A 24,053-nucleotide genomic window follows, 5' to 3' on the forward strand; every position below is an offset into this window, starting at 1 on the left:
AGCTAGCTTATGATAGCATGTATCATTAAAATCGTGAATTCAGCGTCCGTGTCTCGCTGCAAGAAAAAAAAACCCCAATCCCAGTTTCAATAACGTGGTGGTGATTATTGTAACCTACGTGTCCTTTCGCAGCTCCAGGCCAAGCGACTGCGCGACGAAGCCCCACTTGTCCGCGGCGTCCTGGATGCGCTTCTCGGTAGCCTTGCCAGCGCCGTGACCGGCCTTGACATCCACACGGATGAGCAGCGGGTGTGGGTTGTTCGGAAGTGTGTGCTGTAGCGTGGCGGCGTGCTTGAACGAGTGCAGGGGCACAACGCGGTCGTCATCTGCGCAGCCGCAATTAGATTTTAACCAAGCACCATAAAATGTGAACTCTTACGGTCAGCGGTCATGAGCAGGAGAGGCGGGAGGTTCTTGTTCGTCGGAACATTGTGCACGGGAGAGTAGGGGTAGATGAAGTCGAAGTCATGCGGATCATGCGGATCACCATAATCCGACACCCATGCTCGTCCTGCAGACATCGTTGAGTTTTAGGTTAAACAGAAGTCCATGCAACTTACCAATGGTGAAGTCTGCAAACTTGAGCATGTCCATCACGCCAACTTCCGCAACAGCGGCGCCAAAGGTTCCCTCGGGGGCGATGTTTGCGCATGCACCGATGAGGAGACCTACAATGATTATGAGTGAAATTCACTCCTTCGCGACAATTGCGGTATCCTTACCTCCGTTCGAGCCACCATTGATAGCAACCTTGCCAGGAGCAACGTACTTCTCCTTTGTCAAATACTCACTGAGATTGAACAGAACAGCCACAACTTAGCCGCCCCTCGTCATCGCGAAAACGGTGAGGCACTCACGTCGCAGCGATAAAATCATTGAACACGTTCAACTGCCACCAAAAAACACTATAATCAGACTTCCATAAAACCGCCAAAACAAACATAAACGCGCACCTTCTTCTCCCTAATCCCAGCCTCGTGCCAGTCCTCGCCAAACTCGCCCCCTCCGCGGATGTTGGGTAGTGCAAAGATGGCGTTGTACCGCTTGATGAAAGAGAGAATCGACGCGGAGAACGAAGGATTGATCGATATGCTGAACCCGCCGTAGCCGTATTGGATAGCGGCCGCGGTGCCGTCGAGCTTCGTCGATGTGTGGCGGACGACGAACATGGGGACCTTGGTGCCGTCTTTGCCATCGTACCAGATCTGCATGGTGAGGTGAATTTGATAAAATTGTTACATTCTGAGATGAATTGTATGAAGAAAGAAAATGGTCGTACCTGTTCAGCGATGAACTCGTTCGGCTTAAGACCCTTGAGCACCGTGGTCCGGAATATTGACCACCGCTTCTCAGAGGATGTCTCGTCGAGATCATACTTGGCCACAATGCCCGGGTTCGTGAAGCCCGTCAAGGTCAGGAAGAACTGGCGCATGTCACGGCGACCATTGACGGATATGGCGCCGACAAAGTCCGAAGCGAGCCGCTCTCTGTTCTTGCCGTCAATGGAAGATATGTAGATCTCGTCGATGACCTGCAGGAGTTAATTAATAAGTTACTCCATGTCACTGCTTGATATATTGTTGATGTGAACTAACGTTGCGCTTGTAGACGGTGACGATAGTGTCGTTGCCGTGCACACCGATGTCGTCCAAGAACGCGTCCTTCTCTTCGGGGATGAGGTCCTTTTGCTCGTACTTGTCGTCGGCGAGGTCAATTGTGATAGCTTTGTACATCGGAGCGTTGGCATTGGTACGGAGGTATTGTTTCGTTCCATCGTTGGCAAAACTAGGAAAATACAACCAACAATTCAGGGTGCTTGAGATACAATATGGTAAAAGACGACTCACACGTCATATTCCGCCTCGTAGTCGTTGATGACCTTCTTCCACTTCATGTTGGGACCAATCTCCTCACTTTGGAGATCGGCGATCCACAACAGGTTTTTCTGTAAAATCCAAAGGTGAGGCAGGTCGACACAAATAAATAAATGACAATCTCAGTACACTCACCCTCGCAGTCGTCCATCCGATGCTAACATATAGATACCGCCCATCAAGCTCCGAGATGTATGCTCCCCACCTCCACTCGGGCTCATCGGGATTTTTCAGGACAAGTATATCGTCCGCTGTTCATCAGCGCGATGCACGATGCGCATGATTAGCTTGGCGCGTGTACAAGAGTGACCACAGACGAACATTGGGGCGTGCCGATACGGTGGTAGTATAGCATCGCGTTCTTGTCGTCCGTAGTTTCCGTGCCAGCTTTGTCTTCAGTTGCGAGGCCATGGGACTCGCGATCGGGGAAACGCTGAAGGGAGGATAACCGGGCTAGTTAGTCGGACGACAACAGGCTGGAGGTCTCCACAACGAACCTGGTAGAAGAACCCTTTGGAGTCATGCGTCCAAGCAATGGATGAGAACTTGACGAAGCGAATTTCTTCCTTGAGACGCGAATCGTGATGGTCTGTGCTGGCGCTCGAGCTTGAAAGAGGCTCATCTGTGCTGCGCACGTAGACGGTGAAGAAGTCACTGCCCTGAAACCCATCAGGATGTTGTAAATCGTCTCCACTAAAGAACTCACCGAGATGGAGATGCCGTAGGCGCAGTATTTGCCACAATGAGAGAACGAGGTGGTGGTGAGTGCTACAGTACCATCCTCCGACAAAAGGTTGGGCTAAAAACATATTCAGCCCGCTGGTTCATGGTGTGCGAGACACACATACGTCGAAGAAGACTTCGCCGATGTCTTCAGGGGCTTGGGAGGCGCAATCAGGAAGTTTGTCGTCCTTGGTACGATAGATGACTGTCCGAGGATCAGCATGATTGCACGAAGGAGAGACAGCATCACTTACCGTTCTGCGCTTGCAGACCACTATTGTAGGACCAATACCAGCGACCATCGCGCTTCAAACTCGGCGCGGTGAACTGTAGCGAATGATGAGAACCCGTCGGACGCTACTTTCAAGCCGTACGTACCCTAGCATAGTCGGTGTTAGCCCTGATCTCCTGCTCGAGCACCTCCCTGTCCGGATTCTTGCTCAAGTATTCCTTGGTGAACTCCGCTTGGGCGTTGATCCACCGTTCAGTCTCCTCGGAATGCTCTTCGAGCCAGCGATATGGATTGGGTACGCGGACCTCTCCGTGTTTCTCGCTCTTGTAGACGTCGACGTGGTCTGAACGGCGCGCCTGGGGGTATCTGTTGGGCGTCCAGGGAGTAGCAGGCATCTTTCGTGGTGGGGTTGCGCGTGAGATGTGGCGAGATAGCGTTGCGCCGCGATTTATGGAACGCAGCACACGAACGCCCCGTAAAAGCATATGGAAGCCTGCCTGCTAAATCCTATATCAGATCAATTAACACAGCACCCCGGTTTAATTGGTGAGCCCAGGTCTGGTCCCGTGAAAAAAATCGATATGATGCACGAGCGCCAAATGTTGGCTGGCTCAGTCACTTGCTTCGTGTCCAACGATGTCTGTCACCGATTTGGGGCCCTTGGGGTTTCCGATTGGCAGCGTGTTTGTCTAGTCCAATCGAGCCCAATTGGTTAGTCAGAAAAAAAGATGGAGAAAATACCGAAAAACCAGGGCAGTCCTCCGGTTTTTCCTGGGAGCCTGTCCTGCTAATTCGGGCAGCCCCTGTGTACCCCATGGTCTCCATCGATTGCGCGATAGGTGCGAGGAAGCCGGCGACTCGAGGACGAAAACAGCTGAAACAGGACGGCGAGTACAAACAACCCACAGCGCTGGAATGATGATTGGCATTTCTTTCCAGGAGCATCTGGACAGGTGCAGGACGCGTTACACCGAAATCTGAGATGCATAAAACTCCCGAAAGCAAGTCTCGAACAATTTAGCGAAGAAAGGGGCAGCTTCTGATTCTAACACGTCAAAACAAACACCTCGCTGGGTTTCCACTTTCGGTCACTATCACAAACGTCAACTAACGCGTTAAGCACACTCCCCTCGTCATTGCCTCGTTTTTCGACGTTCCTTGACCTTGGTGCATTCATTGAATCTCCGTCGCCCCGTCTAGACAGGATTAGCACTGCGCCCAAGTTGCTCTCGACTCTCGTCAGAAGAAGCTATAATGGACCAAGTGCGCGCCGGTCATCATTACGCCGTTTGTAGCATGTGGACTCACAAGAACACAACAGGATTTCTTCCGTCAGCTAATGGTCTCAGGGGCCCAGGCCAAGTCTTCTAGCGGGCAGCCTCAATCTCGAGGCACGATAGCATCGCAGGCCAAGGCTAAGCCGTATGTCCAACAGATGAGATGCGTCCGAGTCGGTCACTGACATACGGCCCAGGAAGGCCATAAACGCATCCGAGCCTGCGTTCAAGCCCAGGAAAGTCAAGAAGAGTACATCCCAGTATCGGGATCGAGCTGCAGAGCGCAGAGTGGGAGAAGGCAATGATTATGCTCAGGTAAGTCATGACTTCAAAACGCTTTCACATCGCGGATGCTTATTTCGTAGGTCGAGGCTATTTTAGAGGATTTCAATCGTCGGACGGAAAATGAAGACAAGCAAATGGTAAGCTTTTTCTATCCGTGCGGTGCCCTAAATCGCGTTCCAATGAACAATTAATTTACAGGTGGAAGAACAGCGTCGCTACCTCGGAGGCGACAGCGAGCACTCCATTCTCGTGAAAGGACTGGACATGTCCCTGCTGGAGCAAAACAAGGCTCGTGCGTCCGCAGCGTCCGGTGTGGACGACGACACCCTCGAGGCAGCCTTCCACGAAGCTAATGCAGAGTCTCGCCAAGCAGCCCCTCCAGCGAAACGGACACGCGAAGAAATGATTCGCGAGCTAAAGCTCAAAAGGCAGAAAGGCGGCGAACCCCAGAACGGGGACAGCTTAGCACAGTCACCTGCCGCTCATGCGGTCGAGGAAGCAAAGACGTCTAGCAGGTTTAAGCCTATAGGTTTCAAGCCGATCGGAGCGGACCAGGAAAGGTCAAAGAAGAAAAGGACGAGGACGGATGAGAAAGAGGGGAAGAAGAAGAAGAAGCTTAAAACGGCTACTGTTGGGGCAGAGGCTTCCACGAACGCACCTCCACTTGATTCTCCCTCAACATCGGCGGCAGGGCCTGCCGTGCCCGTGAAGGCACCGTCGCCGGAACCAGAACCCGTGGACCTAGACTTCGATATCTTTGCTGGCGCTGGAGACTATGAAGGCGACTTCGGGGATGAGGAGGAGGATAGCGAATCAGAGGGTCAAACCGACAAACGACCTCCGAAGGTCGAGGATGATCCTCCACCTGTCCCAAAAATGAGACGAGGCTGGTTCGACGCAGACGACGAGGACGGAAAAGAGCCATCTCCAGAAGAGGGCAGCGCGTCAGCGTTGAAGGACATTCCTCAGCCCCAGGCACCTCAAGTCCCCGACGAAGATGACCACGAGGAGCTCACGAGCCTTCGGCCTCTTCAGTCATCGGCAATTCCTTCCATTCGCGAGTTCCTTCACATGGATCAGGCAGCGGAGAAAGAAGAGAAGAGAAAGGCGCGGAAAGAGAAACTTAAGAATAAGAAAAAGGCAAAGAAATCGGGCAGTGATAGCGGAGAGTAGTGTCCCTGTTCTTCAGATCCTCATAGTTTGTAGTCAATATGTTTTTGCTTTCGAGCGGACTCTGTGACAAGTTTGTATGCGGAATAGGATACTGATATCGTGCATCATGACTTTGGGTTAGGATACAAGAGATGTCTTGCTCTCGTATTGTAATTCGCAAAGCCTAGTCGGGTATCCATCTCGTCAATAGTCCTGCATGGATCGAGGCACAAAGGTAGAGGTTAAGAGCGTTTAGAGATACAACAAGACAGCCACGTACCGTTTCTTCATTTCCCCCGCCCATGTTATGTCCTTCAACGTTGGCGCATTAAGTGCTGCACCAAGTATACCCAGAATTAGGGCAAATACGCTCTCATAGACAGCCTAACGATGTTCCAATGATTCTAAGTTCGAGGCGTAGTGACAGATGCATGAAGAGGGACGCACGTTCAGTGGCAGCGTCCCTTCGGGTCTGTTGAGGGCCTTTAGACGAGAAAGGTCTGTAAATAAGGGCTGAGTTTTGGTTCAACGAGGTGTCTGATCACGTACGTTCATATGTGGAATACGCAGCTGTTCGACAGTTCGACACGTTAGTGCCTTCGAAGTCAACCGCTAAGGGAGCGCTTACCGTGGATGAGCGCAAACGTAGCAACAACGAGAAACAAACGGCCGAACATGGTCGAATTCAAGGCCGTGCCTAGTGTTAGTGGAGGCTGTTGTAAGTCCTAGAAGTACGGGACCACGTAAAGATGTCGAAAATGAGTTCAGCGGTGCTGAGCGCTCTGCGACGGTACCGGCCAAGTACCGGCGACTGCACATGATGCGATGTAAGAATGTGGGTATCCTGGCGAGGCCGGCGGCAGTTGCCGATCGCGATCTCCTAAAATCCATGCTATGTAGCGCTGTTTCGCGCCATCAAATCGCGTGGTCTGCAGCTGCTCACCGGCACCATCAACTCTGCTCTCGCCGTGCCGATCCCATTTGATGCGTTCAATGCATCTGTACATGCGTTTTAGCCGCGATCGCTTATAATATCGTACTTAGCGGGTCGGAGGTGGGAGATCACTTCCCCGCGCAATGCTCGGCGGGCCCGATTGACTAAAATGCTCGTGACTCACCACGGTCATTGGCTTGTATATGTAGCAAGTGATAGGAGCTCACTGGCTTCTGGCACCGGGTTCCCTTTGGATTACTTCCTTTTCTCTGTTTTACCTTCACTTTAACATGGCTCAGCATGAGGACGTTCAAACCGAGGTGGCGGCTCGCGATGAGCGGACGCCTCTCATCCAGGCTCAGCCGCAGAGCCAGAGCAAGATCAAAAAGCCCAGGACGCCTCTGCCAAAGGTACAGGTCGGCATCCTTTCCCTCGTACAACTTGTGGAACCGATATCCTCTCAAAGCATATATCCGTATATCAATCAAGTGAGTTCATCGCATTTCAAGCTCGAGGCATCATGTGTTCATAATGGCTGACTGACTCTGTATCGTACACTAGCTCATACGAGAACTTGACGTTACCCATGGAGACGAGCGGAGAGTGGGCTATTACGCGGGTCTTATAGTGAGTCATGCTTCGTTACAGTGACTAAGCTGCACGATTCGAGCTGAACATCCGTCAGGAATCCCTGTTTTTTGTTACACAAGCATTAACAACACTTTCATGGAGTCGGCTGTCAGACCACATCGGGCGCAAACCCGTCATTCTCATCGGGCTCTCGGGCCTGTGTATATCTATGCTTTGCTTTGGCTTGTCGCGGACATTCACGACGTTGGTGCTCAGGTGTGTTTGATCAGGCAGAGCGAGCTTCTTTAGTGACGTAGCTGAATCTTTGTCCTTTGGGCTAGTCGGTGTATATGCGGTATGCTGAACGGCAACCTCGGAGTCATGAAGAGCATGATGGGCGAGCTCACGGACTCAACGAACATGGCGCAAGGCATGTCGCTGATACCTATTGTGTGGTGTGTGGGAGCAACTCTCGGGTGCGTACCCTTTATTCTCTCAGGTCTCCATCTCTGACAGTTTTCTATCGTACAGACCCTTCGTCGGAGGTGTCCTCGTGAAACCAGCGGATAGATGGCCACATGTGTTTTCTAATCAGTTCTGGCGCGAATATCCATACTTCCTCCCTTGCTTGGCTGCCTCTGTATTCACTGTCTTTGCAATTCTTGTCATTGCGCTCTTCCTAAAGGAGGTAACAATTCTTTACCTGGTTTTATGTGCCTAGTCTAAGCAGTTATCCAGACGCTACCAAGCAAGAAGAGCAAAAAGCCCGCCCTCTCTGAAGCATCAGAAGATCCTCGACCCGCCACCGAAGATGCGCCTTTACCTATGCGTGCTCTCTTCGTTCCCTCGATCCTCATCCCCGTCGGAAACTACGGCCTCCTTGCTTTCACAGAGATTGCGTACCTGGCCCTGCAGCCCTTGTTCTACTCCACCCCTACAGAGCTCGGTGGGCTTGGCTTCTCCCCTGCCATCATCGGCCTGTGGCTCGGACTATTTGGCCTCTTCGACGGGCTCACGCAGGCCCTGTTCTTCGCGCCTATCGTCAATAGAGTCGGGGCAAAGTGGATGTTCAATCTCTCCAACACTTTCTTCATCCCCATCATTGCGCTGTTCCCGATCATGTCATGGTATGTCACGCGCTGGGGTGTGGACACGTTTATTTGGGCGTGTCTCGCTCTGCAGTTAATCTTCCAGATTATCATGGACATGGCGTTTGGTGAGTGCTATTGAGGCGGCTTGTCATGCAAAGAAGGTGCTAACTTTGATATTCCGATCAGGGTGCATTGTGATGCATACCACTGCCGCTGCTCCGTCCAAGCGTTCTCTGGGAAGCGTGAATGGTCTTGGGCAGACGGTAGCCGCAACAGCTCGAGCTGTTGGACCGGCCCTGGCTACCTCCATTTTTGCAGCATCAAAGCAGTACAATCTGCTTGGAGGAAACCTCATCTATGTGCTTATGCTTGCTATTACGTTCTCGTTGTTGTACTTGGGGAGTATGCTGCCAGATGAGCTACCAGATAGGGACTAGACGGCATACTGACCGTGCCTTGGGAGAATATAAACGACGTTCACTGTGTACAGTTTAGTGTACATCCGGCGTGCCTTCATGACGGATCTTCTTAGTGACGATATGTTCACTCCCAGGCAAAGGTCGTGTACAGCTACATATGGAGCTGCCAGTAAGACTGAAGTCACTGAACAGACAAGTCTTAGGATTGAGATCATTGCGACCTGACGAGTACCGTCGCGGTCTTCGGTGCTTGCCGAAACGCGCTCAGTGAATTCTGTGCTCGACGCTGAAATGGGCGCGCGCTTACGGTTGCTCCACCACTCGCTCATAGATGACCCCTATCCGCCCCATAGCCCATATACCAACTTCTCCCATACACCCACATCCATCGTACCTACCACTCCCAACGTAACACCTCAGTCAACTATCATGCCGCTCGTCGACCCACTCAGCGCTGTGACTGCCGCGCTTCAAAAGGCCAAGGTCATCCCTGACATCATCCCCGCCGATCCGCCCTTCGCGCCCGAGGCACTTCTCTCGCTCAGGTGGCCGACGGGCGTAGAGGCCCAACTCGGGAACACTCTCACCAAGGATGATACGACCGATACTCCGACCGTGCAGTTCACGCCGATGCAAGCTCCCGTTGGTGCGGCAGATGATGTCAGCTACACGCTCGTCATGGTCGACCCCGATGCGCCGAGCAGGGAGGACCGCAAGTGGGGGCCGTTCAGGCACTGGGTTGTACGTGTGCTCTACTGATTTTATACTCAAGTGAGACCTACGCTAATTATCTGGTATGGTAACTTGCAGGTGTCTGGCGTGAAGGCTCCTGCGATCTCCGCGCTCGCCGCGACGGGAAATATGTCCGCTAGCTTCACTCATGCTGAGGCGTGTCCATATATGCCTCCTACCCCACCCCCTGGGAGCGGCCCTCACCGCTATAGTGAGTCCATCAATATAATACCATATATCTATCGAAGCTAAGCGTCTTTAATATGTATGAACAGTTGTGCTGCTGTATCAAGACCCGCACTCCAACTTCAATGTCCCACTTGATGCGCAGGAAAGAAAGACAGAAACGGAAGACCGCATGCATTGGAAAGCAGCTGACTTTGCTAAGACGCACAACCTCAAGCTTGTAGCTGCCAATTTCTTTTATGTTCATGGACCTGCTCAGGAATGAGGAAACGAGGTGTCATGGACATATCATGACTCGAGCACTTGTACATTACGAAAGCTATAGGTATAGGATAATCGTCAAAGATTCATCATATAAGAATGAGGTACCTGCCTATCGCCTAATTGTCGAAACGTTCGGTAGGACGAGTCCGAATTCGAAATGAGTGCTTCACGGCGCTTTACGCTTGGCCACAGCAGCTTAATTCTCTACTCCGATTGATCCAATTAGCCCATGGCATATAGGGCATCAATAGGATCCTGGTGAGCTATTTTATGTAACCCGAAGTACTAACTGAACCACTATAATATTGATAGCAATTAGTCAACAGGGATCGTACTTCTAAAATGCGTGGTGTCACAATCAAGCTATGGGAAGATTTAAGTTGTGCAAAGGCTCTTAATCTAGCAAGATTCGCTTATACGTACGGCTGTGCATTAGTGAGCTGCAGCTACAATTTCTCGCCTTCAAACAGAGGACTTATTGGCCTTTAAATAGGCCTTGAGATTGGAGCAAAAACCACATGTATTCTTGCGAAGTTAAAACAGCAGCAACAATGTAAAGTCCGTAATCAATCTAGCTATCATATGTATTTTTAAAGTTTTTCTGAGAGCTGAAACAAAAGAGAAAGAAAAGAAAAGAGCGTCTACAATCAGTCTGGAAGTAACTATCCTCCTGCATTTTCTAGATTTTTATCGTCCGTTCAAACAATTTGAATACCAAATACGAGATAAGACCATGCGATTTACCGTGACCTAGATAGCGACCGTCGAGCGTGATGATTCCAACGCCAAGGCACGTTTAAGCATGCCCGCCTCCGGGAGCCGAGGGCTTAGGGGGAGGAGGGAGCTTCGCGCTCTTGGGGGGAGGGGGAGGCTGCTTTGCCGCATCCTCGCGCTTGGGGTGGGGGCCACCAGGCGGCGGGGGAGGGAGGCCTGTCGACTTCGGGGGCGGCGGGGGTTGCTTACCCTCGTCGTCGCGCTTGGGGTGAGGGCCACCAGGTGGCGGTGGAGGGACGCCAGTCGACTTGGGAGGGGGAGGGGGGCTGCTTGCCTTCATCCTCGCGCTTGGGATGAGGGCCACCAGGCGGCGGGGGAGGAAGACCAGTCGACTTTGGGGGCGGCGGTGGCTGCTTACCCTCGTCGCCACGCTTGGGGTGAGGAGCCCCAGAAGGTGGCGGAGGAGGGGGGTGAGGAGAGCTCTTCGGGGGCGGAGGCTGCTTGCCCTCGTCCTCGCGCTTGGCGTGAGGGCCACCGGGTGGCGGGGGAGGGACGCCAGTCGACTTGGGAGGGGGAGGGGGCTGCTTGCCTTCATCTCCACGCTTGGGGTGAGGAGCGCCAGAAGGCGGCGGCGGTGGCGGATGAGGAGAGCTCTTCGGGGGCGGCGGGGGCTGCTTGCCCTCGTCCTCGCGCTTGGGGTGCGGGACACCGGACGGCGGAGGAGGGGGAGGCCGCTTGTGCTCATCGTCACGCTTGGGGTGAGGGCCACCAGGCGGCGGGGGAGGAAGGCCGGTTGACTTCGGAGGGGGAGGGGGCTGCTTGCCCTCATCGTCACGCTTGGGGTGAGGAGCTCCCGAAGGCGGCGGTGGAGGGGGGTGAGGAGAGCTCTTCGGGGGAGGAGGCTGCTTGCCCTCGTCCTCACGCTTGGGGTGAGGGCCACCAGAGGGTGGCGGCGGGGGAGGGCCACCCGTCGACTTGGGAGGAGGCGGGGGCTGCTTGCCCTCATCCGCACGCTTGGGATGCGGGGAAGGAGGCGGCGGCGGGATGGCCGAAGTCTTGGGCGGCGGCGGAGGATGCGCCTCGTCCTCACGCTTAGGGTGCGGCCCGCCAGGCGGTGGGGGAGGAACACCTGTCGACTTGGGAGGAGGAGGAGGCTGCTTGGCATCATCACGCTTGTGGCCGGCCGACTGCAGGCATGAATTGTCTGGACAGTCCATGTCAACGAAAGACTGCTATCCCGAGGGAGTGAACACAAACCAGAAGAGTCTTGAACGTTGGCTAGCGCAGAAGAGCCCTGAGCACCGGTGCTGTCCTTAACGGTGAAGGTGACGCTCGTTCCTACATTGACAGAGAAAACATTGCTTCGTTAGCTGACTTGATGACAGCGCCTTCTTGGTACTCACCGGAAGCCACGTCGGTGTTCCAGTTAACAGAGGTGTCCTGGATATTTTCACCGAGAGACTGGCCGTTGGCAGTGACGGTATAGGGAGCTGGTTCCTTTGGTCAGCATGTGACCATATATGACCTTTGAAGTTAGCCTACCTTTTCCGCCAGACCAAGTGACCTTAGAGGCCTCGCACTGAGCAAGCTGAGCCCTGCAGCACAGAAAAAAAAGTCGTGAGCATGACGAGGCTGAGCGCACCGATGATGGCAAAAACAAAAATTCTTACGGGGTGTTGATCACGATACCGCCAGCAGGCTGGCCGCCTTGGATGACAGCAGCGGTGACAAAAGGTAACAAAGAGGCGAAAGCGAGTTGGAATTTCATCTTTGGGAGTGAGGATGCGACTGGGAGAGAACGACTGAGAGATCGATGCTGCTCTGCCAGACTTTCGACGAGCTCTTTTATATGTTTTCAACGGCTGTAATTTCCGTCTGTCGGTGTCCGTTGTGACGACGCTGTCACGACTGATGAAAAACATGAGCTGCTGCGCAATCCTGAAAATTTTCAAAAAAAGAACGAAGGAGCTGAAGGCTATGCCTTGTTGTACCACTCTGGAGTGACAAAACTTGAGCTCCGTTGACGTGAACAGCGCGATTAACGCACATCCAAGCTCGGTAGTGAATGGAGTTAGCATATTTTTGTAAAGTTAAAGACAGCAGCCAATACAAAGGTTGCGTCTTTTCGCCATCGCGTTGAATGACGCCGGTGCTGCGGAAAAGGCGTGAAGGGCGACCACCGCAATAAGCATACATAAAGTATGTGCGGTCATCGCGAAAGTGGTCACGACGCGTCCAAGAATATCCGCAAGTGACAGAGTTTGAAGATTGGAAGCCTTAGTGACGCTCAAGTCCCACTTGCGGTTGAACGGGCGTGTCAGAAGTCATAGCGTCCGCAGCATTGTGGCTGTAGTACTCGACGCCAAAACGGTCAACTCCGAGGATGAGGACGGCTGGCGTCGCATAGATATTGGAAGAGATCCAAGTCCCATGACGAGGAGCAGCCCTGAGCTTCTGGACCCTGTAAGTTCAAAAGTAGCGTTGAGCTTGATCCAACAGACTGAGGACTTGGAGTACTGACGGCGACCATAGACAAGACCATAGATTTTCGTTCTTGTCAGTTGCGTGAGTATAGTCCGTGATTGAACTATAACTTGATACATCTCATCTCCGTCCGCAGCCTAAGGGTCATTTCATCCCACTTCGTATATCCGTTTTAGACGAAGGTGTCCGATTTCACGGATGGAGTACGGTCACTTGATCGTCATTAAGAGGCGACGGTAGAGATCTGGACTGCATGAGTTTCTAGAAAGCCGCACAAAATAGACAGGGAGGTCGTGATGAAGGCAGAGCATTCGGAGATACCGCCGCAATGGTCGGAAAGAGGCAGCGAGCCAGGCAGCGAGCAAACGTGGCGACTTGGAGATCGACGATATTGGGTTGAAATTTATATCGGCAGAAACACTGTAGAGGAAAGCTTGTAAGGAATTATGACTCAGTGTGTTTCAAACTGTTGACCTCGGCCTCTTGGAAGGCTGGGTTTCCTGATGATGGCGTCGATGGAGGTATACGGGTAGTCATTGATATGGTAAGAATTAAAGGGATCTGAGCCCCTAAGTTGCACTTACCATATGAAATCACGCGACGCGACGCGTGCTTCGGAAAAAGGGCCGACGCGCCTGACCAATGCGCGCGTCCTTTCCCACCTCTTTTGTTGGCCCCCCACGACATCGCCATGGCCAAAGCTAAAGCCTCAGCAAAGGCCGGCCAGAAAACCCTCGGCTCCTTCTTTGGAGGTGGGAAGCCTCCCAAGGACACGAAGAACGTGGATGAAGAGCCCTCTGATGAAGAAATGGACGCTCCGATCCAAGCCTCGAAAACCGATGGCAAAGTCGACTCATCCGACCTTCCGCCCATGCATGACATCCCCGCCATATTTTCGGACCTCATCTCGAGAATACCAGAGATCAAGCAGGTCGCTGAGCGTGTCGAAGGGAGAAAACTTCGCGTCGCGACCATGTGTTCCGGTACCGAGTCACCTCTCCTTGCTCTCGACCTCATATGCCAGAACATACGGGAGCAGTTTGGGATTTCGCTTGAAGTTGATCACGTCTTCTCCTGCGAGATAGAACCTTTCAAACAAGCGTACATTGAGCGAAATTTCCAACCACCACTTCTCTTCCGCGACGTGTGCGAGCTAGGCGACGACGAAGCGTGCGTGTGTTTGTCATCAATCACTGATTGATATAGCTGACGAACCTCACAGTACCACTGCGTACGGTGCTCTTGCACCTGTACCAGGTGATGTCGACCTACTTGTCGCTGGTACCTCTTGCGTCGATTACTCCAACCTCAACAACGAGAAGCAGGATATCGACGGCAATGGCGAGTCTGGTCGGACTTTTAGAGGGATGATGTCCTGGGTGACGAACCATCGTCCACCTCTTGTAATACTGGAGAACGTCTGTTCGGCGCCCTGGGAGCGAGTCGTTCAGTACTTCGAGAAGAAAGGCTACTCGGCTACTTTCTCCCGCGTTGACACCAAACATTACTATATTCCCCACACCCGAACTCGCGTTTATCTGCTCGCAGTCGACTCAAGTAACGAGAATCTCCCTCAGAAGTGGAAGGACTATGTCACGGCGAAACTCAAGCGACACGCGTCGTCTACACTAGACGCTTTCCTGCTGCCTTCGGACGACCCTCGAATTCATCAAGCTCGGCAGAAGTTGGTCAAAGAGAGTTTCAATGGTGCTGAGAGACGTACCGGGAGAACGGATTGGGGTCGCTGTGAGTCAAGACATCAGCGTGCCCGCTTGGAGGAGCTATTAGGGCCTAAGCGTCCGCTCACCAACTGGGACGAGGGTAAGTCGATTAGTGTTCAGTATATCCTTTTTCCTCTCGTTAACGAAGATCCACAGGTGGTTCGTGTAAACTACCGGACTTTGCTTGGGGAGATTGGGGCACTGGTCAGGTTGAGCGTGTATGGGACTTGATGGACATCACGCTCTTGCGGTCCGCGCAAAAGGGGATAGATCCTTCTTACAAGACGTGTGTTATCTTCGTGATTTTCTGAACATTTATGCTCACCTTCTGATAAAGGTTGGTTTGGAACCTCTCGCAGAACGTCGATCGTACGATTGGTGCTGGCAAGACAGGCATCTGTCCTTGTCTTACGCCTTCCATGATTCCTTACATCACGAACCGTGGAGGACCCATGGTGGGCTTGGAGGCTCTGTCTATGCAAGGTTTGCCCATCGACAAGCTCTTGTTAACGAGGGAAAGTGAAGACCAGCTTGCCGACCTCGCGGGCAATGCCATGTCTTCAACGGTTGTCGGCGCCTGCATTCTTGCAGCCCTCGTTGTTGGGAAGAATCTCCTCAAGACTGGAGACGACAGGCAGACGTACGAGAACAAGAAGATGGATATTGATGATGAAGAGAACGCTCACTCAATGGATGTTGACGAGGAGCGATCTCGTTCGCTAGCGGCTAACATCAATGGGGCCGAAGATTTGACTGAGAAACCGCTGGACCTCTCCGCAACTGCCACTCTTTCGCTTGCGCAGCTGCTGGAGGAGGCAAGGAGCAGTGTCCGATTGTGTCAGTGCGAGGGCCGCAAGGACATCACGACTCGAGAGCTCATGCTCTGCCAGGACTGTGGTTCCTCGTCGTGCACGAAATGTGGTGGTCGTCCTGAGCACAACTTCCAGCCTTTAGACACTTCCGCAAACCCTCGGACGCCTCCTTCGATCTTCGGTCGCAAGCTCAAGTCCTCGCTACCCATGACGCTCTCGCTATCCGGGTTCACTGAAGAGGCTCTTGAACAGGCCAAGCAAAAGGCTGACGCTTCTATTCCCTCCAAGCGATGGTCGAGCTGGCTTTCAGCGGTGCTGCGTTGCGCTGAGACCGAGCTTAGGTTCGTTGAGGCAAAGCGTCAGGAGATATGGAGTGTCATCTACGAGTCACCCACCGCCTTCCTTGAACTCCAGCTCCACCCCCAGCAGACCGAATGGCGTCTCTATGCAAAGCCCGAACAGAGTCTTCCTGCGAATTCGGAGCTTCGCAAGCTACTCCAAATGCCTGTCGGACGGCTCACCTGCGACGAGGCGTTTCTCAAGGGTAAGTGGGAGTTTGCTCTCCCACACACCAGCGTGGTTCCCGTCACCATCAAAGGCGTTGGTGAGCTGGTCGATTCATGGGAGGCTCGTCTCGGTCTTTTGGGTGACTTCAAGGACAAGAAGGTTTACTCTCAGGTTGAGATTACTGCACCTTCGGAGGAAGTATCGAAGTTCGACCGCGATATTTCAGGGATCTTTACGCTCTTAGACAAGTGCGGTACTGCGAACGGTGCGCTCCACAAGAAAGCTGTCGTACCTAAAGACGGAAACTTGCCCCCGTTGTTCATGCTGCTCGACCCTACTCGCACCGGCAACGCTGATGGAGACTCGTTTGTGTTTTCCATCAGTACAAGGAGATACGAATATGGCGAATACCGTCCTGTCATCGCGAAGCTGGACCCATCGTGGCGTCAGTCAGACACCGAAGAGACACAAGCGGTCGACTGTCACATACCTATTTTGTGGACTATATCTGAGAATATCCTGTTGAAAGTGAGTGTTCGCCTCATCAAAGGTTTCACTATCTGATTGGAATTTGCAGCCGTCGAGCCCGCCTGAAGCAACGTTCTCAGTGCCGAGAGACACTTTGGACGTCAACGCGTCGACAGAAGCGTGCGAGAGTGCGCACGCGCTTCTTTCTTGTCGGCTTCCATTCCAGTCACCACCAGGCGAGGAATGGCCCCGTGGCGAATGGCGAGAGGTCGACAAAGTCCACGAACGCGGTACCTTCAAGGCTCTTGCCTGGCTTTTGGAGCGCACCCGCGATGTACAGGATCAGTTCACCGACTGGCAGCATGCGGAAGTGCCTCATGACCTAGAGAACTGCCCTCGCTGTGCGCCGCAGTCTCCGACTGTTAAGTGGAAGATCAAGGGCAAGAAAGTCTCCGCTATCGAAGACTCGAGGGAAGCCGGCAGATATGAGCGCGATCTCAAGCGCCGTCCGAGCCCCTTTGTAACCCGCCTGAAGTTTGAGAACGATATCGGGACGGTGCAAGTTGGTCTCAACATCCCATCTCTCCTTCATCGAGCCCTGTCGCGACTGCCCCAGGAGAATCGGACAGAGAAGCCGCTGCTCACCTGGCGCCTTGATACCGACTTCGCTCCTGCGGTGAAGATCAGCTTGCCCGTCTTCAACCTTCTTAGCAACAAGAAGGATACGGAACACAAGCAACCGCCGAATTTCAAGACGCCTCTTCGCCCCGAGCAACTTCGCTCTCTAGAATGGATGCTCCGGCAAGAGGCGGCGGACGTTGAGCCTTTCATCGAGGAGGAGATCTCTGAGGCCATTTTGGAGCCTCTCGGATGGAGAGCCGAAGGCCGTGCTCAACGCCCTGTCCGCATCCGCGGAGGCGTCCTGGCAGACCAAGTCGGATATGGGAAGACGGCTATCACCCTCGGCCTCATCGATTGTGCATCCAAGAGCGTCAGAGAAGAATTCGAGGCGCGTGACGAGATGAAGGGCAAGGTGCCCGTTAAGGCGACGCTTGTCATTGTCCCACCACACTTGACGAGACAGTGGCAGTCCGAGACACAGAAGTTCGCTCCGAAGAGGTTTAGGAAGACGGTTGTGATCTCCACTGCTGCGCAGATCAACTCCATGACGGTCAAGGAGGTCCAAGAAGCCGACCTTGTTATCGTCGCTTCCAACCTCTTCAAGAGCGATGTCTATCTTGCGAACCTTGAGGCTTTTGCTGCGGGTGGTTCTCTTCCCTCTCAAGACGGTCGTTATTTCGAGGCACGCTTGGACTTGAGCTTGCAGTCGTTGAAGCAGCAAGTCGACTTGCTCCAGGATGAAGGAGGTGCAGCTGTCATGAAGGCGATCAAGGAGGCTCGACGAGCTGGTTGGTCTTTGTTATTATCATGGTAGTCTCCAGCTGACGTTTCCCTTAGAACAAGAACTTGAGGCCCAGATTTTCCTCGCGCCGAAGCGTCTCAAGGGCAAAACTTATCGTGATGCCGCAACCGAGGCGGAGAAGAAGAACGTAGTACCCAAGGACGAGAAGAAGGTTGCTACTCAAAAGGCCGCTGCGGACACGGAGGATGAAGACCAAGGCGAGCAGACGCGCTATCCCGCCAAGAGGACGCCGTCTGGTATGATGCCAGAGGTTTTCATATCGAAGCGTACCTCGAGTTCTAAAGTCTCTTCATCAGCGGGTGCTGGTCGCAAGAACAGTGCCGGCGGTAACAAGCGAGCACGTCGCGCGAGCACAAAAGTCAAGCCCATCATCATTTCTGATGACGAAGACGAGGCCGCGGGTCAGTCTAGTGATTTCGAGATGGACAGCGAGGACGACATCAAGCCGAAGAAGGGCAGCCGGCCGAGCTCTCGAGGCAAAACGACAGCACCTCCCACTTCTGAGTCGGACTTCGAGGTCTCTTCAGAAGAGGACGACAGCGATGGCGAGGACGACTTCGTGGTGTCGTCGGACGACGGGGACGACAGCAGTAAGAAGAAGCTGAAGAAGCCTGCCGCGAAGCCCCAGCGCAAGGCCCCAGTCAAGAAGGGCAAGGGCAAGGTCAAGGTCAAAGCTTCGCAATCGAGCGATGACGAGCGGGAGTCCTCAGACGCGATGGACGTCGACGACGGTGCCGTATCCTCTCCTTCCTCGTCGGGCGCGCCGTCCAAGAAGCGCAAGGCGACCAAGGCGAAGGAGGCACCAGCCAAGAAACGCAAGCTCCGTGAAGACACCGACCCGTGGCACCTCGAGTCTGCTGCCGTCAAGAAGGACTGGACGCAGACGCGCTCGCCGCCACTGGAAGTCTTCCACTTTGCCCGTGTCGTGGTTGACGAGTACACGTATCTGGAGGGCAAGGTCCACAGTATGGCGACTCGGTTGACTGCAGATCGTCGTTGGGTGCTCTCCGGCACGCCGCCCATCCATGACTTCGGCTCAGTGAAGACGATTGCTGCGCATCTCAATCTTCACCTCGGTATTGATGACGACGATGAGGGACAGTCGGCTCTGATAAAGAAGCGGAAGAGGGAACAAACTGGTAAGCAACATTCAACTAAATCATATGTCTTCGTTAACATTCTTTTAGATAGTGAACGTTTCCACTCGTTCCGTGAGGTCCATAGTCAAGAGTGGCATGCACACCGGCACCAGCTGGGTCAGACCTTTTTGAACTCTTTCGTTCGTCAGGTGAGTAGAATTTTGAAATAAAGTTCATACCTTGCTAAACGGTACATAGAACATTGCCGAAATCGACGAAATTCCCTGCTCAGACGAGATCCGCAAGGTCGTCCTTCCAGCTGCTGAACGTGCCATTTACCTCGAGCTCGAGCATCATCTTCGTGCGCTCGACATGACCATCAAGCGCGGTCGCAAAACTGAGAGCGATCGAGAGAAGCGGCTTGCAACGGCCCTGGGCGAGAGCAAGTGAGTATCACATATCAAATATTTGCTGTCTGTGCTAAACGTTTTCCTAGGTCTGCAGAAGAGGCGCTGCTCAAGCGGTGCTCCCACTTCGACCTCGACACCAGCGACAAGGAGAATGCTATGAAAGCTTGTGAGGTCATCGTCGCCGAGCGTACGAAGCAGATGGAGGACTGTAAAGCGGAGCTGGAGAAAGCCCTCGTCAAAGCAGTCGCCCAGGAGAAGAAGATCGGCAAGGTCCCCGACGAGTCGATGTTCCAGGAGTACTCTCGTGTGTGCCGAGTCGAAGGCGTCGGAGACCAGGAGGCTGCGGAGACTGTCAAGGAGCTCCTTGACGAAGCCAACGTCCCGGTCACCTCGGCTCCCAAGAACAAGAAGAGGGACGAGATCAAGCTCTCGGAGAAGATGAAGGAAGCGATCTGGGAGCACCGTGAGCATACGCACGAGATCCGCAGGCTGACCAAGGAGCTCGTCGGCCGTGTACGCTCGCTGCGGTACTTCACCGTCGTCCGTGATCTCCAGAAGCAGCGCGACGTCCCGCCTGTTGTCGACTGCCCCTCTTGCGGTCGCAAGGAGCTGCCCATGGACGAGGTCGCCGTTTTGTCTTCGTGTGGACACACCGGTTGCATTACCTGCGTCAGAAAGTGCGCCGACATGGAGGAATGCGTTTATGCCGCGTCGGGCATCTGCAAGGCTGCAGCTCGGTCCCTCAATATTGTCAAAGGCGACACGCTCGGTGTCGACGATGTGGAGCGGGACGGGCGCGGAAAGCACTTCGGTATGAAGCTGGAGAAGGTCATCCAACTGATCAAGTGGGTCTTCGCATACCTTTCTTTTTAACTTCTCGGTTTTCTAACGTCGATATAGACACGAAATTCCTTCAGATTCTCGCGTGCTTTTCTTCGTTCAGTTCCCGGACTTGATGAAGAAAGTGGCTGAGGCACTGAAGGAAAACGGCGTTAGCTTCCTGGAGATCCGAGGTTCTGCATCGCAGCGCAGCAAGAGTCTTGAACAGTTCCAGAATGACAGCAAAGAGCGTATCCTGCTCTTGACCGTCACCGACGAGAGTGCCAGCGGCGCCAACTTGACTTCCGCCAACCACGCCATCTTCCTTTCTCCCCTACTCACGGACACACAACAAGACTACGATGCTTATGAAACGCAGGCTATCGGCCGTCTGAGACGGTATGGACAGCTCAAACACGTTACTATCTGGAGGTTCTTCACTACGGATACCATCGATGAGGAGATTTATTTCCAAAGGACTGGGGAAAAGATTTAGTATCATTCATTATGCTATCTGCGCACGCTGCTTGCTTTCTGTATGTTATGCCTAATCTAATATGTAGCCAATCAGCTTTGTATCAGCATATACCTGCTGCAATTCAACTTGCTTTGATAAATCCTGTGAAGTCTAAGATTATTTATCCAGGCCAGCTCTCGCTGCAAGCTGGTATTATATTGCTACAGACTAGTCTACATTTCAACGGCACCAAATACAGGAACGAATGCAAAGGCTACTCGCCCGATTTCTCCAATCACTTGTTGGACATTACGTACCCTGTCGTATCCATAATCTGCTTCCCGCATATTGAGCATAGACCTTTTCGATATGCACATCCTATAAAAGCGTATGAAATCAACGTTTATTGAGAGATAAATAAGGTGTCACAGTACTTACCATGACAATATTTGGCATGATTCTGCGTCGTGGGCTGCTTACAGTCTTTACATTTCGACTTGTAAGGCTAAAGTACTTTTATGAGATACAAAGTAGCGATGACCAAGTATTGTGATACGCACCTGGAAGCGATTCTTCGTGCTGCCGCCTGGCTTTGCAAGCAGCTTGTTCTCCCCAACTTTGCGAGAACCGTCCTTTACGCTGGAAGAGGTAGCAGTGAATGGATCTGGGGCAGCTACCTTGGACAGTTTCTATTCAAGAAGGTGAGCCAATTCAATTGCTGACATTGTATTATGCCTTACCTTCTCGCACTTCTTGCACACCATTGCAGACAGGAGGAGACCTGGAGAGCGTGTCGGTGACGAGAACGGGTAGAGCACAGCCACTTGGTATCGCTGAGCGATCGGGCCGCAATATCCGTTCCCACGGCACTGCTACACTGGCGGTTACCTGACAAACGCCCACTCGACGCCCACAGTGCGCTTGAGGATCCACCCGTGAACCGAAACATGCTGCTGTTCCGCGGAATAAGAGCTTAACGTCAAGTTTTAGCAAACGAACCAATTGTCTTGTATGCTGCGCTAGAAAACATATCAGAAATAACGTGAGTCTGGGCAGCGCTTTCCCTAACCGGGATGCATCTTATTGTTCTGCATCCTCATCTCGAAACAAAGACGCAACGCGCTCTGGCTCCCTCTGCAAGTGACCGTTGGTATGGGGATCGCGACCCGCATCCCCTTGCAATTCTTTCTCTCATCCTTCCAGGAAGCTCGTCCCCGACGCAGCGGTGAGCGTAATCAACACTACCGGCATCCCTCTCAGCCCTCTCGCGTCCGCCAATACCCTCGTGCTCCGAACGGCTTAAATTTCCTCGACCATTTTCTCACTGGTTACTTCTTTGACAGAGCACCGACGCGCGCTACGTACATCTCTTTTGTTTCTTCCTCCCCGCTGCTACCGCCGACGCCGGGTAATCCGACGTATAAATGTGCCATGGGTTGTCCTTCGCACCAGCTCGATAGCGCTTTCCCCGCGTCGGTGTGCAGGACATGCCTTTCTCTACTCTCGCCAAGGAAATTATCCTATTAATCCTAGAAGAACTCGACGAGCTGTCCGTCTTCAATTGCTGTAAGGTGAGCTTAACCTTCATTGCTCGTGCAGATACCAGACACTCAACCTTCTAGGCGTCTCGAGATGTCTTCTTAATCGTGTCTGGAACAACCGCTTTACGATACAAATACGAACTGGCACTGCGAGGCATGAGGGATGGCCCAACAAGCACCGTGTCCGTCCGCGATCGTCTGGCACGACTTCTTGCTCATCAGACTGGCTGGGCCACACTGAACGAATTCCACTTGGACGCATTACGCACGACGCCGCCCACCATCATTGGTGTCTCAGGCAACTTCCTCTATCACGCCAGCGAAACCGGGATACCAAACGCCGCTTTCCAGTGGACTCTCCGAATATTCGAGCTGCGCTCGTACCGAAGACCGGTATCCACACCCTTACTCTACCGACAATATAATGTTCCCTTCGATATTCGCAAGATCGCTATAGACCCTACTCAAAATTTAATGGTTCTTGGAGAACTTCACTTTCCAACCAAGTACGCTTTCATACTTGCGATCCCCGTATTATCACTTATATCAGTCTCACAGTAATACGGCCATTCTGGCGCATATCTACTTCTTCGATCTCATGGTTGCTCAAAAGCATGCTCGCGCTAGCCAACTACGCTTTACCTTCCCGACAGATTGGTGGGGCACTCAACCCGCAGGCCATCGCATATCTATCAAGCAAATCGAGATATACGGAGATCACGTCGGCGTGTCTCTCCAGTTTGAGATTGTCGATGGCGAGCATGCTACCGAGCTCCTCGTTGTGGATTGGGTCAACAGCGCTAGTAGACAGAGAAGAGTATGCTTTATTTCTTTGCTCAGCTTTTGACCTCATCCTAACATCATGTCTAGTACGCTGGCGAAATGCTTTCATTTGATATCATCAGCGACTCGCGACTCCTGGCAATTTCCCAGCCAGACGTGGACCAGGATTCGGACAGCGAAGGCTCGGGCTCGGGCTCGTCTTGGGAGCGCACGTCCGATGGCCTCTACGCCATCGAGCATGGCTTAGAAGCACCACGCTTATCCATCTTTGACAACAGCAGTCTCGCGTCCCACCCACAGATCGGTCACTTCCGCACCTTCGAGTTCCCCGATTTCTGTAAAGCTGTATCGCTCGTTAAGATCTATCCAAACGTGTCCACCAAGGCTACCTCTGGCATCTCTCCCGGCACAACGTTCTTTTCCGACCCCTCCAAGCGTCTCTTCGTTGTCTTCGTTCAGCTCAAGCCGGACAGCATCCCTGCTGGCTACTCTCGCAACCTCCTCTTCGTCGTCCCCGAGAGCCTTTTCGGGCTCGTGGATGGAACGCCGGGCGAAGAATTCCTCCGCTGGGAAGAATGGCAGGATCACTGCACCATCGTCAACATGCCGGACGAGGGGGACTCGATCAAGGTCGTCGGGCAGCGCGTCGTCCTGCTTGAAAACACGCGAACCTGCGGTGACAACGGCACACCCGTACCGAGCTTGCTCCATATCATCGACTTCAACCCGCACGCGGCGGAGATCATGGGCTCGATGGCGCAGTCGCAGTTGCAGGCGGAGCCGCCGTGGTTTTGGCACGGGAAGCTGCCTGCAATCTCGCATGTGGGCGAGAATGTGCCTGTTCCGTATGTGTGGACGAGGAGCGAGTATTGCCATGATATAACATGGGTTGATGCCACGGAGGATAATCTTGTGATTTACAAGGTATGTTCGGATGCCTTCTTCAACGCGAGGGTCGCTCTAACGGAATCTTTACAGGAGTACGAAGGCGAAACCATGGTCAAAGTCTTCACCTTCGGCAACGAACCGGATGTCAACGGCGGCGGTCCCTCGAGCATATAGCCATTACCTTGACTGTTTTCAAAAGCCCTATTTA

The 24,053-nt window shown here is 53.1% G+C and overlaps 9 protein-coding genes across 9 annotated transcripts; 5 read left to right on the forward strand and 4 right to left on the reverse strand.

The window, feature by feature from the left end:
* Positions 1–114: 114 nt before the first annotated feature.
* CONPUDRAFT_60260 (uncharacterized protein) lies at positions 115–3,224 on the reverse strand (the record flags this gene model as incomplete). Its single annotated transcript, XM_007772302.1, has 16 exons — positions 115–326; positions 380–511; positions 561–668; positions 723–790; positions 858–889; positions 954–1,205; positions 1,280–1,531; positions 1,596–1,785; positions 1,848–1,945; positions 2,010–2,125; positions 2,196–2,307; positions 2,372–2,533; positions 2,581–2,673; positions 2,723–2,802; positions 2,852–2,924; positions 2,976–3,224. 16 exons carry the CDS (start codon positions 3,222–3,224, stop codon positions 115–117), a joined length of 2,229 nt encoding a protein of 742 aa, XP_007770492.1.
* A 565-nt stretch (positions 3,225–3,789) lies between these two features.
* Positions 3,790–5,635, forward strand: CONPUDRAFT_145450 (uncharacterized protein). The gene is made up of 5 exons (XM_007772863.1): positions 3,790–4,092; positions 4,151–4,251; positions 4,304–4,421; positions 4,472–4,528; positions 4,590–5,635. Exons 1-5 carry the CDS (start codon positions 4,084–4,086, stop codon positions 5,562–5,564), a joined length of 1,260 nt encoding a protein of 419 aa, XP_007771053.1. The 5' UTR covers positions 3,790–4,083; the 3' UTR covers positions 5,565–5,635.
* A 33-nt stretch (positions 5,636–5,668) lies between these two features.
* On the reverse strand, positions 5,669–6,220 carry CONPUDRAFT_59951 (uncharacterized protein; the record flags this gene model as incomplete). Its single annotated transcript, XM_007772287.1, has 5 exons — positions 5,669–5,756; positions 5,824–5,927; positions 5,991–6,043; positions 6,093–6,113; positions 6,172–6,220. 5 exons carry the CDS (start codon positions 6,218–6,220, stop codon positions 5,669–5,671), a joined length of 315 nt encoding a protein of 104 aa, XP_007770477.1.
* A 260-nt stretch (positions 6,221–6,480) lies between these two features.
* CONPUDRAFT_127538 (MFS general substrate transporter) lies at positions 6,481–8,617 on the forward strand. Its single transcript, XM_007772864.1, has 7 exons — positions 6,481–6,965; positions 7,039–7,104; positions 7,163–7,323; positions 7,389–7,523; positions 7,579–7,735; positions 7,786–8,263; positions 8,325–8,617. The coding sequence occupies exons 1-7, from the start codon at positions 6,768–6,770 to the stop codon at positions 8,573–8,575; spliced, it is 1,446 nt and encodes a 481-aa protein (XP_007771054.1). The 5' UTR covers positions 6,481–6,767; the 3' UTR covers positions 8,576–8,617.
* A 346-nt stretch (positions 8,618–8,963) lies between these two features.
* On the forward strand, positions 8,964–9,794 carry CONPUDRAFT_138528 (PEBP-like protein). The gene is made up of 3 exons (XM_007772865.1): positions 8,964–9,298; positions 9,368–9,500; positions 9,565–9,794. Exons 1-3 carry the CDS (start codon positions 8,987–8,989, stop codon positions 9,738–9,740), a joined length of 621 nt encoding a protein of 206 aa, XP_007771055.1. The 5' UTR covers positions 8,964–8,986; the 3' UTR covers positions 9,741–9,794.
* A 741-nt stretch (positions 9,795–10,535) lies between these two features.
* On the reverse strand, positions 10,536–12,221 carry CONPUDRAFT_156096 (uncharacterized protein; the record flags this gene model as incomplete). Its single annotated transcript, XM_007772866.1, has 6 exons — positions 10,536–10,794; positions 10,847–11,657; positions 11,711–11,791; positions 11,857–11,943; positions 11,996–12,048; positions 12,124–12,221. 6 exons carry the CDS (start codon positions 12,219–12,221, stop codon positions 10,536–10,538), a joined length of 1,389 nt encoding a protein of 462 aa, XP_007771056.1.
* A 1,395-nt stretch (positions 12,222–13,616) lies between these two features.
* On the forward strand, positions 13,617–20,770 carry CONPUDRAFT_107802 (uncharacterized protein). The gene is made up of 10 exons (XM_007772867.1): positions 13,617–14,107; positions 14,160–14,758; positions 14,815–14,944; positions 14,996–16,505; positions 16,555–17,854; positions 17,904–19,007; positions 19,056–19,156; positions 19,206–19,393; positions 19,444–20,202; positions 20,258–20,770. The coding sequence occupies exons 1-10, from the start codon at positions 13,629–13,631 to the stop codon at positions 20,670–20,672; spliced, it is 6,585 nt and encodes a 2,194-aa protein (XP_007771057.1). The 5' UTR covers positions 13,617–13,628; the 3' UTR covers positions 20,673–20,770.
* Positions 20,771–20,824: 54 nt separating this feature from the next.
* On the reverse strand, positions 20,825–21,467 carry CONPUDRAFT_107804 (uncharacterized protein). Its single transcript, XM_007772868.1, has 4 exons — positions 21,374–21,467; positions 21,194–21,322; positions 21,072–21,138; positions 20,825–21,011 (listed from the first exon to the last, which is right to left on the reverse strand). Exons 1-4 carry the CDS (start codon positions 21,395–21,397, stop codon positions 20,929–20,931), a joined length of 303 nt encoding a protein of 100 aa, XP_007771058.1. The 5' UTR covers positions 21,398–21,467; the 3' UTR covers positions 20,825–20,928.
* Positions 21,468–22,120: 653 nt separating this feature from the next.
* Positions 22,121–24,019, forward strand: CONPUDRAFT_156099 (uncharacterized protein; the record flags this gene model as incomplete). The annotated part of the gene is made up of 5 exons (XM_007772869.1): positions 22,121–22,204; positions 22,256–22,680; positions 22,733–22,991; positions 23,045–23,881; positions 23,936–24,019. The coding sequence occupies 5 exons, from the start codon at positions 22,121–22,123 to the stop codon at positions 24,017–24,019; spliced, it is 1,689 nt and encodes a 562-aa protein (XP_007771059.1).
* Positions 24,020–24,053: the final 34 nt, after the last annotated feature.

Source organism: Coniophora puteana (genome assembly GCF_000271625.1).
Source record: "Coniophora puteana RWD-64-598 SS2 unplaced genomic scaffold CONPUscaffold_9, whole genome shotgun sequence".
Classification (NCBI taxonomy): Eukaryota; Fungi; Basidiomycota; class Agaricomycetes; order Boletales; family Coniophoraceae; genus Coniophora; species Coniophora puteana.

Bases quoted from the DNA above. Each gene is read 5' to 3' on its own strand.
- CONPUDRAFT_107802 (XM_007772867.1), top strand. From the start codon at position 13,629: ATGGCCAAAGCTAAAGCCTCAGCAAAGGCCGGCCAGAAAACCCTCGGC. The intron at 17,855-17,903 runs GTTGGTCTTTGT...CGTTTCCCTTAG, and splicing joins CAAGGAGGCTCGACGAGCTG to AACAAGAACTTGAGGCCCAG. The intron at 20,203-20,257 runs GTGGGTCTTCGC...ACGTCGATATAG, and splicing joins AAGGTCATCCAACTGATCAA to ACACGAAATTCCTTCAGATT.
- CONPUDRAFT_127538 (XM_007772864.1), top strand. From the start codon at position 6,768: ATGGCTCAGCATGAGGACGTTCAAACCGAGGTGGCGGCTCGCGATGAG. The intron at 7,524-7,578 runs GTGCGTACCCTT...TCTATCGTACAG, and splicing joins TGTGTGGGAGCAACTCTCGG to ACCCTTCGTCGGAGGTGTCC. The intron at 8,264-8,324 runs GTGAGTGCTATT...TATTCCGATCAG, and splicing joins TATCATGGACATGGCGTTTG to GGTGCATTGTGATGCATACC.
- CONPUDRAFT_107804 (XM_007772868.1), bottom strand. From the start codon at position 21,397: ATGGTGTGCAAGAAGTGCGAGAAG. The intron at 21,323-21,373 runs GTAAGGCATAAT...CTTCTTGAATAG, and splicing joins TGTGCAAGAAGTGCGAGAAG to AAACTGTCCAAGGTAGCTGC. The intron at 21,012-21,071 runs GTAAGTACTGTG...ACGCTTTTATAG, and splicing joins TCATGCCAAATATTGTCATG to GATGTGCATATCGAAAAGGT.
- CONPUDRAFT_138528 (XM_007772865.1), top strand. From the start codon at position 8,987: ATGCCGCTCGTCGACCCACTCAGCGCTGTGACTGCCGCGCTTCAAAAG. The intron at 9,299-9,367 runs GTACGTGTGCTC...GGTAACTTGCAG, and splicing joins GGCCGTTCAGGCACTGGGTT to GTGTCTGGCGTGAAGGCTCC. The intron at 9,501-9,564 runs GTGAGTCCATCA...ATGTATGAACAG, and splicing joins GAGCGGCCCTCACCGCTATA to TTGTGCTGCTGTATCAAGAC.
- CONPUDRAFT_145450 (XM_007772863.1), top strand. The intron at 4,422-4,471 runs GTAAGTCATGAC...CTTATTTCGTAG, and splicing joins AAGGCAATGATTATGCTCAG to GTCGAGGCTATTTTAGAGGA. The intron at 4,529-4,589 runs GTAAGCTTTTTC...ATTAATTTACAG, and splicing joins AAAATGAAGACAAGCAAATG to GTGGAAGAACAGCGTCGCTA.